Here is a 20,910-nt window from a genome sequence, read left to right as displayed (position 1 = left end):
CTATTAAATGGAAAGGAAAAGCCAAGAGTACTGGAGCCATTCAGAACCAAGAACCAATGATTTTTTATTGTCAATAAGCTGAGATGAAAGTGATATGGGATGAGTTAAGCAAATATGATACAAATTGTAGCTTGATGTTTTTCACTCACTTCATAATGCAGTATTTTACTGGAAACTTATGTCATGGAGCAAACAAGTGACAACCATGGCTAGCCTTTGCTTCTCATGTGCTGTATATAAATATGTTGGCCCAATGTGAGCGCATGCCACATGAAAAAGGAATACATAACTGCCACCGAGTCCCACCACAATACTCGTAGGGTGTGTTTATGCTCAATTTGCGAAGGCACAATCAGCGTTTTGAAACGCTGATTCAAAACGCCGTTCACGGGAGCACTGTTTATGCTCACTTTCTTCGAGCTTGGAAAGAGCGAGCTAGCATTTACGATTGCTTCATTGACCTCAGCAGAGGCAGGTCAAATTGGGGCATGCACTTTTTCGGAAGTTCTAGCCTGAATGTGTACATTGTTCACGTTCAGTAGCATGTCTAATACCCTTTAGATTATTTTACTAATACACGCTCATGGAATGTAGACAGTGATAGAAAATATGAGTATTTATTTCATTGACAAATTGCTGATAAAATCGGATTGTACTGTAGTGAGCTCTTCATGCAATATCGTTTCTGTGTACATACAATATACAATTTACAAATGTACCAACAGGGAGCTCGAGAGATGAACACCTGCAGATCTTCGCAGCAAATAATCAAAAGGTCAGCTGGCCTGGCGAGCGCATTTCACGTGAAACGGAAAGGCGATGGAGATGATGTCATTTAAACGCGTATATATAGGATGTAACTTGCGTTTATGTTTCCCCATGAAACGTGATTAGCCAGAAACTCTGATCGTAAACGCACATATTTGTGCGTTTTGAAACGACGTTTTGAAACGGCGTTTATATCAAAGCGAGAAAGGACGCAACCGTGTTTTGAACTAGATGCGTATCAAAACGCTGATTTTGACCCAAAAGGGGGAAGTATAAACACAGCCTTAGCAGCATGTTCAGAAGCCACGCAGTCGTGTTTTCATGTTGTTTTCAAAAGTTTTTTGGGGGAGTTAAGTTTTTTTTTTTCATTCCTTCATGTCTGCCCATTTGGCACAGCATGGTTGTTTTTCTGAGGGATATGGCTTTAGTGGGAATAATCAAGTAACAATTTTGCAGGACGGAAAACATATTGATTGCTTGAATTGTCATCGTTCGAAGTCCTATACTGTGATGCAGCTGCATGCAAAATATTTTGTCTGCAGATGCCATCGGATAACACTCAGACATTCTTTATTAAACATCAATGCGTTACTGTAAATGGATTCATGAAGCTACATTGTACATAATGTATATCAAGAGCATAGCCAAGGGTACACTATGTATGTGACTGAATAACACACTCTTGCAAATGTCAAAGGTAAACTCACATCAGACAAAGATCATTGTAAATCTTTCTTTGTTTCATCATTTTGGGGGTGTGGTGAATGTTTGTGGGATTGTTTATGCCTCAAACAAAGGATATTACTCCTTTTTCCACGTTCATTGTACTTTTTCAAGTGCCAAAACTATCCCCATTCAATGTTGCCTCAAAAAGTTAGTTTTAGGAATATTTATATGTCATTATAGTATTTTACTGTTTTTGTCTGAATATCATCGTTAAAGTATCATTGTTAAGATGAATAGGTGAAGAGGATAATGCTGATGATGTGTCAAAGTCAAAATCTTGTCCAGCAAGATGATTTAAAGTAGAAATAGATTAAAAGTGATGAAATGAAATGTTTTTTAAGAAGAGAAAATTTTCATGCACATCTGCAAAAAAAGAAAAAGAAAAAAAAAAGTGAATTGCTGAGTCTGGAATACTAGACTATGCTTGTTGTCGAGCAGTATTCCACTTTTCACATATAAGGTGAAAAAAACAACACAGAGAATCCCAAGAATGTCGAAGATCGCAGATGAAGCTTCACAAAGTTCTGAAGAGTCATGCTTTTCCATGGACACTGAGTTTGACAAACAAGCGTCATCATGTTTTTAACCTTGTGACTTGTAAATTCACATCAAATTTTCACATTGTGTTGACAACACAATGCATGATTTAAAGAATGTCTAGAATCTTGAATGGAGCTCTTTTTAGCTCTTGAAATTCTTTGCTCTCCCATGGACGCTTTTATATGACATATAATTTATTGTTTCTTTCTCACTATTTCCACCCAATGTGCATGCATGTCAGTTGGCACTTTTGTCTCCCCATCACAATCTTGTTCATTATACCCCACATACATGAAGTGTACAATTTGTACATGTACACTGTATGTAAAGGGAGTACATAGGAATTAGTGTGTGGTCGGGCGGTCCGTTCCAAATCTTGCATCGCGAACTCTTTCTACAGTTTTTAAGCAATTTTGATGAAACTTGGGTTACATGATGACATTGAGGTGTAGATGTGCAAGACATGTTTTTTTGTTTTTTTGTTTTTTTTTGTCAGAGAAAGCATTGCCATGGTAACCACAATTTTCCCAAAACCCTGTGGAGTGAACTACTTCCACAGTATTTAAGCAATTTATTTCAAATTCAGTATGCAGGGCCTATGATGATCTATAGGTGTAGTTTTGCAAGATGCTCTTTGTGTTTGTACCTGACAAGTTGCCATGGTAACTGCATATTTTCTTCAAATCTTGTGGAGTGAACTACTTCCACAATTGTGAAGCAGTCAAACTCGCAAGGTACTCACAAGGTACTACACACATACACACAGACACACAACACACACACACATAACCTTTTATCAAACCCAGGTTCAATTCTTTTTCATAGGAATCTGGGCTGCGGGAGCTGGGGTATTAATCACCTTTTGTGATACTTCTGGTTTTCTCAGCTGCATCCAAGTTGATCAGAATGGGGGAGGAAAAATTGTATACTGTATACGCTATAATTTTCGCGTACATAAATTTTCGCGAATTGCCGCTGTCACACATTTTCGCGAGTGGTTAAATTCGCGATTGGGGGACCAGAGAAAATATGAAGTGGCAAAGAAAGTGTGAATTTTCAACTTACTAGCAAATAAGAATGATACTAGTTATACACTGCATGAAAAAGACTTGCCAAACTCTGCAAACTAGTAAGTTAGAATTCAACATTTTTGAAGTGGTTAAGTCCATCGCGCTAGATTTCTGACGAGTGGTCCCCTTGCGATAATGGATTGGCTCTCTACAGTATTTGTAAGTAGACGTGGACGTGCGTAAACAAGCTTAGCCAGTTTGGTCTGTTCGGTAAGCCTGACATGGTATACTAGTACTGAAATGTTCGTATCATCAAGGCAAGGTATTCATTTTGGAAGGTAATATTTTCGCGTGTTGTTAATTTCGCGAATAGCTCCCGACTCGCGAAATTCGCGAAAATAAAACCCCCGCAAAATATATAGCGTATACAGTATTCCGACCCCCTGACTCCTTGTCACCAAAAAAAAAAAAAAAAAAAAAAAGTGAAAGTACATGTAAGGTAACAAGTTCAACAGATACTACAAATACAACTACTTGTCTTTTACATTATGTGCATGGAATGGCACATGGGTTCTTCAGGGGAGAGTGTTTCCAGGTTGAGATTTATCTGAACCTTGTGACTGTGTTCAGAGTCACTATGTCAAGATGTTTTTTTTTGACGAAATGAAGAGACACCAATATCCCTGTGGTCAAGGGAAATTGTTATTAAGCTACACTGTAGCTGTACAGCATTGGCATATTGATTTAATAGTACGGGCCATACCTACGTGTATGTGCTCTCCCCCCCCCCCCCCCCCCCCCCCCCCCCAGGCTAGGGAGAACATTGTGTGTATGCCCACATTAAACCACCAGCTTGATTATTCCCGTCTCTGGCCAACTGATCATCTGCTTTCGGAGTAATTAGGGGAAGCAATTACGTTCAGATGTACATATATGCAATTGAAGAAACCCTGTGCAGAAGTTTGTAGCAATGTGCAAACTGTGTTTTATTCTGTTGATGCTCTATGTTCAATGTCTGTGCGTCAAGTGGGGCAAATTATTTGGTACTCCACTTGATTCGTTCAATATGGCATCAGTATGATCATTGAAGTTGATGTATTGATGTCATCAATAGTGGTGTGAAAGTTAATTCAAGTAGATCTATGTTCAGTATGGATGTTTGATCATTTGCCTTTTATAGCGCATATCGGTGACAATTGTCTCGAAGTGGTCAACGTGAGACACCTATATTGAGTTTGTTTCAAAATTGTGGGCTTTCAATTTGAATCTTTCAGCTAGGAAGTGAGACAGAAACGGAGGAAGAAGAGGTGGAAGAACTAGCCGAGGAAGAACCTGAACCTTTGTTCCCTGCCATTGAAGGTACTCTCTCCTCTTTCTCCTCCATTCACAGGGGGAGCATATTATCCAGATATAAGGGCAGATGCTGTCATTTGTACAACATTGTGGGGTAGATTCCATGGTGCACTCATTGAAAAGAAGTGCTGTACAAGCTGAAATTTTCGCGTACAGGTATTTTCGCGAATTGCAACTTGGAGGACATTATCGCGTGTTGTTAATTTCACCGTTGCAAGGGTCTAACTGAACTTAGTAATTCGCGCATTGTTATTTTCACGTGTTGTTATTTTCGTAGTTCAAATGTGATTCGCGAAATTTGCGGAAATAAAACCACCGCAAAAATTTCAGCTCGTACAGTAAACATGATATATATAAAACTATAAAGGTTTTTCTCTGATTATCTTCTTCATTCATCTTGTCTGGGATGTATGGCTAGATTCAACCGTTTGTCTTGGAGAGACTAGTATTTCTAAGCAGATTCAACAAGTGATACGTGTACGTCTATGTCCGGTAAAATGTGAAAGCTTTGGAGTCTGTTCACTCATCAGACATCATCAGATGTACACACCTCCTCGGGTGTTTCTGAGATACATGTTGGTACAATAGGTTCTTTGCAGAACTATCTAAAGAGGAGGGGAAATGCAAATAGTGTATGAAATAGGGCAGCTAACACCAATGTAACAAAGTTATAGATGAAAGGAATTGAGATGTCACAATGTAATTATGTCCAAACAAGAGGAGCATGAGAGGGAGGCAAGTCATTGCTTACAGGAGTTTTTCCCTTTCCTTTTCAAAACTGCCAATGAACGGCACCTCATCAGAATTCCCAGAAGAAGAAAAGCCTGCTGTGAGCACCCCAGAACCCAAGCCCTCGGCCAGGGAGGAGGAGGTGCCTCGCTACGGCCTGTCGACCATGAAGATCGACTCCAAGGCCCTGCTCAGCATGCGGAGGGAGGCTGGGTCCTCCGCAAAGGGCAGGGCAAGCCCACTCCCACAACAGGTATTCGTAGAGAGGGCAAAATATTAATAGTTCTGAGATTTTCCTCTTACTCCAAGAGAAAAATCATTCTTTGATGTGTTCTTTTAAAGTAAGCATACGTATGTAATGTTGGATGATAATAGGACCCGTGGTCACAAGAATGGCATCGCCTTTGCATTTGGGCCTTGAATTAAGGAGTGCATGCATCGTGTGTGTCTGGCCAGCTGTCAGAGAGTCATTCTTGCATAATAATTGGCATTTTACCACCGCGACTGCAGACTCTCATCGGGTGCCTTGCCGAGATGCTGTGCTCTGACGTCTTGTCATTGGATCGTCCCACGCAGGGCCATCTCATTGTCAAGTGATGACAGAATGACAAAGAGAGATGTAAACAACTGCATCAGAATAAGAGAATATGAATCCCATCTATAAATGCTCAAGAAGTTTGGACTGTGTTCAGACAAGATACAACAACGAAATGCTCTTCAGTGCCAGAATGTGCTGTTCCACGATGCACCAGAGTGTGTGCGGACACACTCTTACGCCATGAGGCAGCCATAGTCCTTGCATGAGGAACTATGAGGATAGCGCTGCTTCTGTGTAGGAGAGAAGAAAGTTTTTGAAATCTTGAAAGGTCACATAATTACAGGTATAGAAATTTTAAATGTCATGGAAAATGTCACCACAGACCATGGAAGGTGAATTATGGGTGTTTTACATACCAGAGGGAGGACAGAGAGATATATATTAAAGTAGTTTGTAACCAGTGTCAGACACAGGGAACAATACAATACAATAGAATAGAATACAATACAATACAATACAATACAATACAATACAATACAATACAATACAATACAATACAATACAATACAATACAATACAATACAAGCAGGAGAGTGGCTGATTCTGTTAAACTTGCTGGGTACAGAAACCAACTCATGGGATACACTAAACAATAAGTAGTAAAGGTGTATATGACGTAGAGATGGGATATTGCGCGCTACTTTTGGCTTGCGCAAAATCTAAAACCCTGAAAATATATTCACAATTTTCTCTGCACATTTCGAGTGGGTTGACAATTGCGCCGCACAAATTCAAGAACCTGTAAATATGTTTTTGAGCTGCTCAGTGCAACAGCAAAAAAATAACTAAATAAATAATCAATAACAAATGTTGATGTTTACAGTTTGTAACTGTGGTCCTTGGACCAGAACAATGATCCGAGCTTATCACAACTGCACATGCAGAGTTTGATTGTGCATGTTTTGGTTGGTAGGACTACTGTGCATAACAGTCTGGGCATCATGTAGTGACCACGAGAGAATGAAGCTACACATGAGTAAATGATTGTTCTGTAACTGTTCCCACCTTGCCAATGTACTGTACGTACTTGTACTTTTACTGCTGAAGACTGCAGCTTGCCTTACATTCACTTGTCTCATTATTTTTTCAGGTTCTGGAGTTGAAAACTGAGAAGTCCAAGCCATCTTCAGCGGTCTGTATTGCTTCAACTTCTCTTTAATATACAGTGTATGACATGTCTAAAAACAGACTTTTGCAGTATTCTTGCAAGATATTATGCTATGTTACAATCTGTAGAAGTTATTAATGTGAGAAGACCAAGCCAACTTCAGCCCTCAGTATTGCTTCAACTTTTCTTTAACCCGTTGAGGACAAGTCCCGAGTATACTCGGGCAAGGGTCTGTGGGAAAAACTGTGTTGTAGCAAAATCGACCCATCCTCAATGAGTTTATACCAAAGATGTAAACAGATTATACAATACTATTGCAAGATATTATGTTATGTTGCAATCTATAGTAGATAGTAATGTGTGAAGACCAAGCGAACCTTAGCAGTCAGTAATGCTTCAACTTCTCTGTTATACCCAACATGCAACTTTTTGAGTTCCTCAATTTTGACTGAGCCCTTAAATCACTTTCGTGCAAATTAGGGCCTTTTTGTTTCTTTGATTCAAATAGAAATTCATCTCCTTCTCTTGAGAGATTGAACCCTAGTAGGTAGACAGAGGCTGAAAAGAAAGAGAAGCATATGAATTTAGATAGGGGCAGTCACAGTTGCACACACATTACATATCTATGTACAAGTACCTTTTAATATGTCATACAGAGAGGGGAGGGTAACTTGTGCATGCCATGTCGGTCATTATTTCAATTATTGTCTGACATATCCCAAGCAGAGAGCGCCATTGAAGAAGAAAGAGAAGAAGGCCAACAGACTTCGTGTCGGGCAGAGATCGGGACAGGAGGAACTAGGAAGCGGTCAGCCAATAGAAGGTGGAGAGAATGTGTCCATAACCACTGCTTCGGTACGTTCCCAGTCATAATGGCGAATTGCTTTCAAAGTTCACATCTACTGTATAAAGCAGAGACATTCACAGCATGAAACTTGCAAGATGGAGCTGACAATCATTTTTTGCGACGTGAGACTTTTTGCAAATTGCCACTGGCATTAGATACATTGTGTAGACGTAGACGCTGCGTTTTTACATTCCACAAACCTTGGCTCACAAATTTCACAAAAATGTCACGCACACGAAAAGTTCTCGACTGGTTGAATATCTAAACTGGGTGTCCAGTGTACCTGGTGTATGATGATTATTTCATAGGTTGTGTGTAGGAGAAGAATCCAACACCACCAAAGTCAGAAGTCATCCTAGATTGCCCAGCAAAGGGTTACTTACACAATTTGATTTTTGTGCCTGCAGAAGTCCAAGGCTGCGGACAGCACCAAGTCCAAGAGGATGGAGCCAAAGGATCTGGTGTCCAGCAGGGAGGGGAAGCCAGCCAAGGACAAAACGCAGCAGGGAGCTAAAGTGGGTGTGTCGACCGTCCAACTGGGGGTTCCTCCGCCCAAGCTGAGGGGTGCTTTCCAGGGCGGGGAGGAGCAGGCGGGAGGGAGGAAGCCCAACGGCAAGAGGGAGAAGAAGAAGAAGCAGCCCATCTTCTCGGGGGATCGGAAGGTGGCGAGTCAGAGGCGGGATGCCAAGGAGACGAGTGATGCAGGAGAAGGCAGTGGACAGGTTGGTATACATTGTATCTCCAACGTTTATAGCACTCTGTGCATGTCTGGGGACTGCTTTATTCACAGTAACTCCAATTCCTAGGAACAAGTGAGCCTTTATTGTAATTATCATTATCATCATCATTGTCATCGTCGTCATCATCATCGTCATCGTCATCATCGTCATCATCATTATCATTATTATCATTATTATTATTATTATTGCTATTATTATTTTATTTGACAGAAGGCATGCATTACAAAATCAATTACAAAACTGAAAATGATAAATCATTACAAGAACACAAAAATACTTTACATGGGATGCATCTGACAGGGCTGCCAGGCAACCATTCAAGTTCCTGATCACAGTACATTGTAATCAGGAACTTGAATGGTTGCTGAAGGTGGGGGCTTACATTTGTTTGCAATTAAGTTTTACCTTGAGTCAGACTAAAGTACAAATGTAGAAATAAGTCTACATATAGAGCCTTATCCTTCTTTCAGGTTGCTTTTACATAAATAACTTGTTTTCTATGATGCATTGCCGTACTATTAACCTGCTTGCTTACGAAATCACAAGCCTCTGGAAATCTGCTGTAATAGATTTCTTTTCTCTGTGAAAAGAAAGAGAATGTTAGAAAACACTATGCAATGAAAAAACAAATAGATATATTAATTATTAGAGTGAATTTAATACTAATCAGAAGTGTATAGTTTGATATGTCCTGGTGTGGTAAAGTTTTAAGTATGATGTGGGATTGAAATGATATTGTTACAGTGTCTGCTGTTTGTGAGTTTTGATTAGTTTTGTGTATAATTGGTTAGTGCAATTTGGTATCAATGGTACAGTTCTTTTTGGTATAGACTTGGTTTTATTTAGTAGAGTTTGCTGTAGCATGTTGTAATGGATGGAGTGGAAGGGTATGGTGTGCCCACGATTTGTGGTTCCTACCCCCTATCTGTAGCGCACTATGTAAAAGAATGATTAGTTCTTGCTGTTTTTTGGTGTGGCAAGATACTGAATTAATAAGATTAAGATATATTAACGTTTAGTGCAGTGTAGCATAACATGTTATGTATGGAATAGTGTGATGTAATATTGTGTTATCTTATAAAATCTTGCAAATGGCACTTAGAGCATCTTTTATAGCATGTTATATGATGTGTTTTATGATCCATTATAATTTGTTATAAAGCTGAATAGGAATCCTAGGATGTTTTGCAAGTATGTGGCTTTAAAAAGTACTTCATGGTATAATGAGGTATATTATAGTCCACAATGTTTTACATGATACATATTTGGACTGTAGTAGTGTTATTCTATTTATGTGGATATGATGTGTAATCCCCTTACTCTCATTATCATACTGCATACCATTACTGATTGAGAAATGCTTTTGAAAATTTGTTTCATCTTGACGTTTGTAACATACTTTGATGTGTGTTGTAGGTTAGCACTCATTCTCACGTTTTCTCATGTCTTTTTGTTTGTTGCTGGCTGTCTGATAGGTCAACGATACAAGCGATGACCCCCTCGCTGAGGCAGTCAGTGATGGGAATGACAAAGGGCTCGGTGAGTGTCTGGGAAGGAGTGAATGAGTATTATTTTATGCAGATCAGTAATGAGGGGATGGGCGAAGCTTTGCAACAGTACATATATCTACACTGAATTTAATTGTGCAAGTAAGAAAACAAAACAAAAAACAAATATCATAGATAAATTGGAATATATTACAATCATATGCACCATGGGCAGCTGCATCACTGTTATCATCATCATACCGCCCAGCTCGAAACCCACCAAAAGTAGACCAAAATGAATTTCCACCTTTCTACATAGGTGTAGTTTAAAAGAGTAAGCTGTAAGCCTTAAAAATTATATATAACTTGTTGAAATTGAAGCATCCAAACCTTTCCAAAAAGTGATCGAAATAAGAGAGTTACAAGGAACAGTTTCAGAGAAAAGGGAGAAAAGAGGATTTAAAGATTAGGGTCACTCATGCGTGCTGTGCAGAAGTACACAATATATCAATGAAAATATAATCTGTTTCTAAGTGAAGCAGCGTCTGTCCAAAAAATCTTTGTGGTCCACAAACACTGCTTATATCTCAATTTCAGTTTTGTTTTAAGCCACCAAATCTTGACAGTAGGGAGAGAAAAGGTTTACTCCTGAGTTAAGACATACTTACAAAATTTGAGTCAGTCAACCCAAATGGCATATGTGACTTTACGTGGGTTTTGAGCTGGGTAATCATATACTGTAAAATTGGATATTTTCGCACAACTAATTTTTTCGCGCTTTGCCAGGTAAGAACAGTTTCGTGTTTTTAATTACGCAGAATCAAGACATCAGCTACTGGAACATATGGCACGCAAAAATATTTGTGTGCTTTTATTTTCGCGCTAGCTCCTGGTTGCGCGAAAATTTCCACTTTTACAGCATACAGTCTGACAGTGACCCAAATTGGCCCCTCTTTGAAGCTGTAACACCAAGACATCTACTCTTGGTCCGACCTTTTCACATTAATTTATTTTACATCCATCCTCCTTTGTCCAATATTTTTTATCTATATTGGGAGTGATATGGAATAATAATGATAATAATAATAATACAATTTATTTATTAGGTGCTTTATACAGATGTTTCTAAGCACACAATTTACTGGAAAATTGATATTTACTCCAAAATAATACAAAAATGTGGAAGATGTGAATAGACAGGTGCTCTGAAGTATCTAGCACAAGAGTGAGTAAAGATCCATCAGTCATGTCTGTCTCTCGGTCAAAGGTCACATAAATGTGAGAACATACTAAGAATTATCAAGAATGGTAGTATCAAAACTTGCTTTGGATTAACCCTCTGTGTGCTTTTAGTGCAGATTGGGACAAAAAAAAAACCCCCATAGTGTTGTACACACTCTCTAAAGTCCTTGGTACAGAAAGGGTTGAAGAGTAATGACTAAAAGTTGCTATCTCACGTATTAAACCTCATTCATGTCTGCCTTGCAGGGGAGGGCGCTTTCCAGACGCAGCCAAACGTCTGCAAAAACGGCCATCAGTTCTATTCGCGAGTGTGCGATAAATGCGGTATACAATGGGAATGTTCTTTACATCCTTCTACAGGGCATCATTTCTAGTAACGAGCATGCTTTGTGCTGTGTTGACTCTTTCTCAATTGCAGTCCATGTTGAAGACGCACTTCTTGCTGTCTCAAGTTGTCTTCCAAAACTTTTCTGTCATTCTTTTATTTCTGTTTCCCAAATGGGTAAAGACAAACCAATTTCCACTTGCATGTGATCTTTTCAAAAGTTGGAAAGAATGGTATGCATGTTCTATTATATTTCTCATACTCTCCCCCCCTTTTTTTTTCTGTCATATAAAGCTCTTTGTAGATTGCATGAATCGTAAATCTTTTGTGTCAAAGTGGGTGGAGGAAGTCTGATGACACCTTGGAGTGAAAGAATTCCACACTGTCAGAGCATTTCATTTACTTGTTATACCTCAGATTCTGGAAATAGTTTGAAAGAAAAAGAAAGAGAAATGAAACAAATCAATTGAAGTCATGCTGTAAAAGTGAAATCTCACATAACAAAGTCAAGACACTGCCATTTGTGTGTCATTAATGTGGCATTCAGGAGACATTGTGAAACAGCCATTTTCCTGTCACAATGGTGATACTGCATGTCTGTGATATTAGATTTGGGTTTCTGCTTAAAATGACCCAGATTTCCTCATTATTGCCCTAGACATTGTTTTTCCATAATCTTATCGAAATTTCTTCACAACTGCAATGTTGCTCAACATCGTACAGACAAAAAAAGCTTTATTACTTCATACAAATTCATGGGAATTACCTGTTGTTCATGTTTTTTTTTTCCTGTGAATGCAGCATATATGAGAAACATTGAAAGCGACATTTAATAAGATTTTGTGTGCTATGTGTCTGTCACAAGGTCTTTGATAGAAATGCATATTCCTGGAAAGGCATTCTGAAGTGTCTACGTTAGGAATCCTTGCTAATGAACCATTTCTATGCAAAGGATAAAAAGTGCAGTGTTGTAATTACAGAAATTCCCTCATCCTAGCCTTGGCGCCTTCCAGTGTAGTGTATTCTTTTTCCCATACTCCATGGTATTCCCATTACAAAGTAATCAAAGATTATCACGACAGATGAGACAAAATATTGTGTGTATCTACAGCCAATTTATAACAGTAGACTATTGAGATCTAGTACATTGATGTCACATGTGTAGAATGATATTAAAAAAATAAAAAGAAAATTTCACCAAATTTTACTTTTTGAAAAAAGTGCACATTTCCTCGGCTTGTCACTAATGCATGTAAAGGGTAATATCATTCCCCCTGCCTTCTGAAAGAGGGAAGTTAAGTGTTTTTTATCATGTGAGAAAAGTGAAAATATATTGAATTTTCTTTATATTTTCTTTATATCGTTGTACTCATGTGACATCAAAAGCTGTAGTAGTCTTCTCATCCAGCAGTTACTTAGCAGAAACTTTAAAAATTCATAACTTTTGAACGGATTGTCCAATTTTCCTCCAACTCTCATTGATGTGTTCTACTAATATTGCTGCAGTCACTCAATCTACATGTCTATAAAGGTGAACTTGTCCTCTAAAGAGATGGTAATGTGCATTGTGGTGCATGTTAGGCATCCCAATATCTCATCCTCAAAGACAAGTGAATATCCATGAACTGTCACATCTTGCATGTGCACATCACGTACCAAACCAGACTTTTGTCAATGACAGCCCTTGGAAAAGTTTGAACAAATCAAGGTTTCTTGAGCTTCCACTGAATCCTTACTATCCACTTCAGAGGCTAGTTCCTAGGGATGCCTGCAGCATGGGTCTTCTAAAGGAGGGTCACTGAAACCTTCACATATGCACAGCAACCAACTATCAAAAGCCAATGTATTTTTTGGAAACGGCTTATCCGGTATTTTTGGCATGGACTGGAAAACAGATTGAACTGTTGAATAACTGTTCTCAGTATCACAGTGATGCAGATGTGGCAATAAGGCCAGGGGCACCGTCCTTAACCCAATTCCCACTGGGGGGGGGGGGGGGGGGGGGGGGGGGGGAGGGGGGGCATTTTGGCTCTCCCTAAACGTTTCGCATGATTATTCCGCAACGCGTGATGCTTTTGCTGCGGCATTTTTTTACTTTTAAGTATCTTTTAAGTATCGCGCAACTTTTGAGACCAAATTTGTTGCTCCCAGGCATACTGTTTTGAAGCCACGCCCCTTTGAAAAAAATTTGTCGACCCAAAAATTGCCAAAAAACATTATTTTGTATACAAATCCAATGTAAATTGTGTTTTTGCAATTAATTCATATAAAAATAAATATTTTTTCTTTCAATGGCTGATAATGATTTATTTTAGCCTGATTATGCTTTAAAGAGTTTCTGCGACAAATTTTGACAAAAAACAAACAAACAGAAAGTGAAAAACAAAGAAATACATAAGAAATTAAATAAACAATATAATACATAAGGATTAATTATGAAGCTGAATTTCTGCTTCAATATTATTGTTGAGGATATTGAAAAGAATATGTTCACCAAAAGATTAGAAGTCTTGGAGCTTTATTTTTTTATTTATATGCAAAAAGAATATTTTTGCATAAATTAGCATAAATTAATTAATATAAAAATACATAAATTACAATTTTAAAAATCTAAGTATACAGTCTTGTAGATTACATTGGCCTCTACCTTAACCTGTTGGGATTAGGGTTAATAGGAAATTACAGCATCTCAAAGTCAAGAGATAGAACAATTGGTATTTCTGTCAATGTTTGAATCTTTATGTGCCACAGTGTAAATCCCTTGTGTGCCACTGTATTCTTAGACCACAGTGCATAAGCGCTGTTGAAAAACATTCTGTTTTTCAGCGCCATTGAACTTTTTATAGTTTTAAGCATTTGTGCCAGGCCATCAAAGTTGTAGAGAAATTTGCAAGCTTGCAGTGATGTGAATTTACTCTATGTCTATTTTTCTTGCAAATAGCCAGTTTTCAAAACATAGTCCCAAAACAGACGTCTAAATTATATTCTTGGTCATGATTACACATACTTTCGTGAAATGGTCAGGGAGGCGTGAATTTTTGAAGGCACGATTAACCTCAGAAAAATCAGTGTTTACTTTTAAAATGGTTCCCTTTGGAACACAGCTATTCTGCCACCAGGCAAGCTATATGTGTAAGGTAAGGAATTGCACTTGACATTCTTAATTGACAGTGGAATATCACAATATATATAGATCCTTTTCTGCACAGTTTTACAAACTGTACATTTGGGCAAAATATGTGAAGCTGGCAAACTTTCAACTGAGTCGGGCATGTGAACATTGTACACAAAGAGTCCAAAGCATTACATGGCTCCCATCAGACATGCTACTACCACTATTACTTTTGCTTTTGCAAAATTACTGCTATTATCACCATTATTACTACTACTACTTGTACACCTACTTCAAACTGCTACTCCTACTGTAAAAACAGAAACATTATTGAATTGCTGCCAAGGGTTTTTTTTTTTTCAAAACATGAAACTCCAGCCATGTATAAGTTAGGAGTATACTACATGTACACCTGTAGTATTAATATACAGGGAATCGTACAATTTTTGTATGCATTTTACTTTTGCTAATTATCATCCCTTGAAAAATTCACAAAAGATTCATGCACTTTCATGATATTCCTTGGCCCTCCCTACAAGTTGTATCTTCATAGCTTCATAGCTCCCACCTCAGTATTGTCATTTTCATTTTTAATTTTCAGATTCAGATTCATTTCATTTATGTGGCAAAATATAAAGCAATATACAAATCATTACAAAGAAACAAATACATCCCAGAAGGACTCCTATACATTTAAAGAAGCAATTATGTGCTTGTAGCTGGAGCCCGTCAAACAAACAAAAAGGTAAAATACATTCAGCCAACACTTGTTGTGACATGGACCAATGCATACACAAGATCAGTCAAAATTGAAATAACATATACATAAATATATACATAATTCATCCGTTAACATAAAAAACCCCCTCTGCTTCAGATGAGCCCACCACCATATCTCTTTCTCTCCCTCATCTTTCCACTCCCACTTATCCCCCCCCCCCCAAAAAAAAAAATAATAGTAGTAATAAAATAAAAATCTTTCGACCTTTACTTTCACATTCACTTATCAAGAGATGATCCAGTTTATTCTATGAGCTTAAAGGACAATATTTTCTTATTTCTGTAGGTAGACTTTTCAGAAAAGCAAAAACTGTGCATTTTTTTTTTAATCAATCTGTGCTGTGTTCATCAAGTTTCATTTCATTTCTCTATTACATTGCATCAGCTCCTTTAAAGAAAATGCATGATCCCCTTTGAGCCCCCTGATTGTGTGTTTTATTCACCAAGGAAATGACCTGTATTCTGATGGTTACGCTGGAAGTGATTGCTTTTTCTTTGTCTTTTGTTGCATGGATTGATGTAAAGTGATAAGCACCTTTTGTTTGCATGTTTTGCTCTTGCATGATAAATGTCTAGTGAGTTTAAATTTGTACTGTTTTGCACTGCAAATCTGTACCATTGTCCTTATCAGTTGATCATGAAGTGAAAGGGTCACATGAATACTCTGAGTCATTATAATTCGAAAATGGCAAATTCTCTTACAGCAAAAATTACATTGGAACACAAAATCCCACTGCTGATTACCATGTTTCTCCCTTCCACTGCCTCACTTACCCCCCCCCCCCCCTGATAATTTGAGATGACACTTGAATGGATGGTATAATTTTGGTTGAGATTGGGGATTCAGATTTCAACTTCTTGCGAGATGATTAGAAAAAGACTTTAATGAAATATTAGAGAGCATACAATTCTGAGAGAATTCAAAATTTATTTTAATGAAAATTGGTTTTTAAATGGGTGAAATTTCCCAAAAACAAAGAAAAACAAAGTGGCCTTGATAAAATATGGGTCCCATCTCTTATTAGGACCTCTTTGCTTTTGGATATCTCAGCCATTTCGGAACCAATTTTCATCAAATACACTTTACATTTCTCTTAGAATTGTATGCTTTTTCATATTCGTAAGAGGTTTCTCATTATCTCGCAAAAAAAACATTGGATACCTGAAGCCCCATCTCAGCCAAAACTATATCATCTCTTAAACTCTTTGATATGATGTCATCTTCAGGAGGGATTTGGTGCATGGCAAACAAATCTGCCATAGAGATTGACTTCTCAGTGAGGCTGTCGATTGAAAACAACAAGTACATGTGGTCACTGTACACACTCACGAACAGTGCCACTATGAGCATTGCATTCCTGTGCATTTGACCAGAGTGATGTGGTTATGAAATTTGAATTTATTTATTAACTCATCAATTCCCAAAAATTACAAATTTGTCATTTGATGCTGAGAGGTATCTGCTTATTTACAATACATCATTTGTCATGCGTTTCTCATAAGGTAGAGTGGAGTGAATCTCTCTCATTTCAACCATTCCTTGTTTGTTTAGTCATTGTTTCTTTCTGTTGCAGAATTGTGAAAGCCTCTTTATCTCTAAATCCATGGCTTATGTGTATATTGGGCAACTCATTGTAGAAGATGAAGAAGGTCCTGTTTGTTTCTTAAAATTAGCAAAATATTTGTATAGTTCTGATTATGTGCAGGAGTGATAATGTATGAAGAGTCCCACCAGATTTTCTCCAGCACAGGACATGAAGTAAACTTCTTCAATCTGTGGCAAAATTTCTCCATGACTCAGTGATTTCAAATGCAAACAAAACTGTTCCCCCTCATCAAAGCTTAATAGTTGAGAGTAGGGTGTAAGTTTGCTGCATGTACATTCACAAATTCACACTGTATCTGCATTGATACATGTGTCTTTTGTCATAGTTAGATAATTGTATGATTGAAAATCATTGTTTGGGTTGTGATTTATATTTGTTTATTATCATTGTATGGCCTCTCTAGGAGCAATGGCCATGTTCAAGGCAGCAAGCAAACTGCAAATTACCCAAAAGTACGGACCCCAGCAGGTACGGATTGCTGTTGCACCTTCAGCCGAACTGTCCACAGACCAAGCAGTCGCAGAGGGTACCCCAGCCGAGGAGGACAACCTGTCAACAAAGGCAGAAGTGCCTGGAGCAGGTGATGACGGAAACAGGACGATTTCTGTCGAAGGAGAAGGTGAAGATATAGGGGAAGTAGCAGATTCAGAGATGACCCGACCTGATAGTGGAGAGGAGGACATCTTCAATGATGATGGGAATGAAAGTGGGCAGGAGGAAGAGGATACGTTGAGTAAAAGAAGGATCAAGAGCGCTAAGGAGAATCGTGTCAGGTTCGCCATCCCTGAGAAGCGTGTTAAGTCTGCCACGCCCCGTCTCGCAGTGCAGAGCCTCCCCGGGGTCGCCATCGACCCGGACGTTAACGACGACATCGCGTCGATGCACTCTTTGCCACGGACGGAGACCGAAGCCGAGCTGGTCAGCATCCCGGGATCCGGGCAGAGCATCTTTGACGAGATGGACTTTGAGAGAAGCCCCACCCCGCCGAACATCTCCGTCTCCGTGATGTCGCGGACGAGCACAAGAGTGACCAGCCTGCGGGAGGAGAACAGGGTGGGGTCCGGCCTCTCCCAGTTTGAGACCGACTCCCCTTTCTTCCACATCCCCTCCCTGAGGTCTGCCTACTCCCCCATGCCCACCCCCTCCCCCCTCGGCATGAAGATGCTGGACTTGGGAGGGCGGGCTTCGGTTGTCACTGACATCGCCAGCAATCTCCTGGATGCAGATGCTGTGAGTGAGGTCGCAACAGTCAACATCAACAGGGCGATTCCATTCAGTGCCCCTCCGGAAGGGCGGAGGGCAAGACCAAACACTGCCGAACGTAAGTACAGTTCAATTGGCTTTAGTACAGTTTTGATTGGCAGCTGTGTATGTGAAAGTACACTGTGTGAAATATGAAGCAGACATTTTATGCTTAGACGAAGATTCATTAATACAATGGGCTGCACATTGGCCGTAATGCTGCCGCTCTAGTAGAACAAAACTGAATAGAATTGGAAAAGGAGTAAAAAAAAAATGCTCCTTGCATCATACCATTCAAGGTTTCATCTTGCTGTACAGTATGTCCCCCAAAAAATTACAAATGGATTTTCGCATTGATAACACCCAATATGATTAAACCGTCTAAATGCCACTTCAGGGTCTCAAAATATAACATCTTAACTCTATTTTGCAGAAAACCCAATTCAATTTGGTTAAGTGGTCACAGAGAAATGTGAATTATTGTAAAGCATGTCATGAATCTGATTCTTCCAAGTTAAGCACTTGGATGCTCTTGGAACTGCATATTAATGTGTAAACACAATAGACAGAACTTGGAGGGAAGGGATTCCTGACATGCTCTACAAAAATCCTCATTTCTCTTTGACCACTGAAGCAAATTAAATGAGGTTTTCTGTAAGATGTGGGCAATGAGTTACAGTTTCATACCCTGAAATTGTGTTTGGATTGACTCACTATTTTTAAAGTTATTGTTGCAGAGGGTACCGTTGTAATTTTTTGGGGGACATACAGTATTGCAGTATTATATGGAATATCTCTATTTCAGGGGTTAGATGAGTAAATATGATCATTTCTCCCCCCCCCCCCAAAAAAAAAGAAAAAGAAAAGAAAACGAAACAAAACAAGAGGGTGGTAATGTAATATCACAGGGGCATACATGAAGGCACCTTATATGATGTATAGGAAGACAAAAGAAGTATGCACTATGATTACAGTCTCCATGCTCTGATCACAAAGAATGCCCCATTGCCCACCTCAATTTCACTCCATGCATATTGAAAAGAAATATTATTTTGTATCTGATGACCTTGTACCCAAATGTCAAAATACCAAAAACAAATGGAAGCACAGCTTTGTGGTCTAACAGCTCGAAAGTAAACCAAATAGTATTTCGTTTCAAGGTCAAAATGGCACTAATTTTTATTTTATGTAACTGATTGATAAGAGTTTGGTAGTCTGCGTTCCAGTTGGAATGCAACCGTTTTCAATTCTGTGATTGAACTCAATGGCACTCTTATGTAAGACCTCGTATATTCTCACTAGCATCACCAACTGAACAGAATGAGCAAATCTTGTAGATCTCTGAAACACAGCGTTAACCTCAAGTGGCTACAGGCTTCTTTGTTGCATTCATCACCGTTCACCCTGAAATTCTGCCACATTTCAGGTGCAAGAGAGGAGCAGATGAGACCACTCACAGCGGGGGACCCTCGTGTGACCTTCCCCGACGACTTACCAGTTGTAAGACAATGTGCAGTAGACTTCACACACAGAATATTTGACAAAATATTTGCTGCTGTCTCAACACGGCTCATAATCTCGCAATAAAACAAAACCATAAAGAAGAATGTCAGATTTGAATTTAGCCTGTCACATGCTATGTGATGAACCATGTTTTGTTGTGATATAATTAATTATAAAGTACATTTATAATGCGCCGTATCTATCATTACTGATACCGGTACTCTCGGCCCATGAGAGCCTGTAAGATTCAATACATGCTGTGTGCATATGAACAGCTAATAGCACAACCCCAATCCATAGCCAGTAATTATTACATAAAGATTAACCAAAACTACAATTGAACAAATGCGATTTGAGGAGAGTCTTATAATTAGAGTATGAAGTTTCCTGATGGATGTCGAGTGTTCAATAGTTGAGGTCCAATGTATGAGAAAGATCGTGACCTGCTAACTGTGATGTACACGTGGAATATGAAGCAGACTAGAGGTTGAGGAGCATAGTATGTTGAGATTCAAAGTTAAGCTGATCTGAGGATGTTTTTATTATTTTGATTCACAATATTTTGCACATGGTACAGGTACTTTAAAACAATAACCCTTTGCCAAGCTACTTTGTGCCCATTACATCCCAAGACAGAACGAGGTGATAATCACAATCACTGTCATTGGGCATACAATTAATCCATTGTAGACTAGGCCCGGGTATACTCAAACAGGTGTCTATGGGAAATGCATATTAATAACAAATTCAGCCTGTCCTGAATGGGTTAAGGACTGCAGATGTATTTTTTTGTAATGATCTCTTTGTTATCATTAAAGTATTTTGTTTCTCATTTGTGTAAAATTCTTCACCCATTTGCCCAGTATATCACAGGCATAGCTAACTTAATTGTGAAATACACCTATCAAAGTTTTATAGTAAAATCACATTTTGTATTTGTATGTATATGAGATGTGTCACCTAAGCGTAGAGGGAGTCCTATCTTTTCTCTCTTTTTTTTCTCTTTCTTTCTCTTATATAGGAAGACTACGGGAGTATGACTGAGGAAGAATTTCAGAAGCATTTAAATCGTGTCAGGTACTTATGAACACCAAGGGGTGCTGATTAATTGCGTACTCATTTTTATTTATGTGGTGGAAACTGCTTTCAAGGAGGCATGAGTCCTCCAGTACAAAGGCTGTGATTAAGTTTCA

The 20,910-nt window shown here is 38.7% G+C and overlaps 1 protein-coding gene across 1 annotated transcript in view; it reads left to right on the top strand.

Moving 5' to 3' along the window:
- Positions 1-20,910, top strand: part of LOC139732135 (uncharacterized) — a 108,245-nt gene that overhangs the window by 82,148 nt on the left and 5,187 nt on the right. The window contains exons 22-30 of the mRNA XM_071643009.1: positions 4,319-4,403; positions 5,216-5,385; positions 6,815-6,856; positions 7,559-7,687; positions 8,087-8,401; positions 9,895-9,958; positions 17,376-18,293; positions 19,641-19,711; positions 20,739-20,794. Coding sequence (XP_071499110.1) covers positions 4,319-4,403; positions 5,216-5,385; positions 6,815-6,856; positions 7,559-7,687; positions 8,087-8,401; positions 9,895-9,958; positions 17,376-18,293; positions 19,641-19,711; positions 20,739-20,794 — 1,850 coding nt within the window. The remainder of the gene's footprint in view (positions 1-4,318; positions 4,404-5,215; positions 5,386-6,814; positions 6,857-7,558; positions 7,688-8,086; positions 8,402-9,894; positions 9,959-17,375; positions 18,294-19,640; positions 19,712-20,738; positions 20,795-20,910) is intronic.

This window comes from Diadema antillarum, unplaced genomic scaffold (assembly GCF_040938485.1).
Source record: "Diadema antillarum isolate AM-2024a unplaced genomic scaffold, OU_Dant_1.0 seq00000400_RagTag, whole genome shotgun sequence".
Classification (NCBI taxonomy): domain Eukaryota; kingdom Metazoa; phylum Echinodermata; class Echinoidea; order Diadematoida; family Diadematidae; genus Diadema; species Diadema antillarum.
This window is presented reverse-complemented; position numbering and strand designations above follow the sequence as displayed.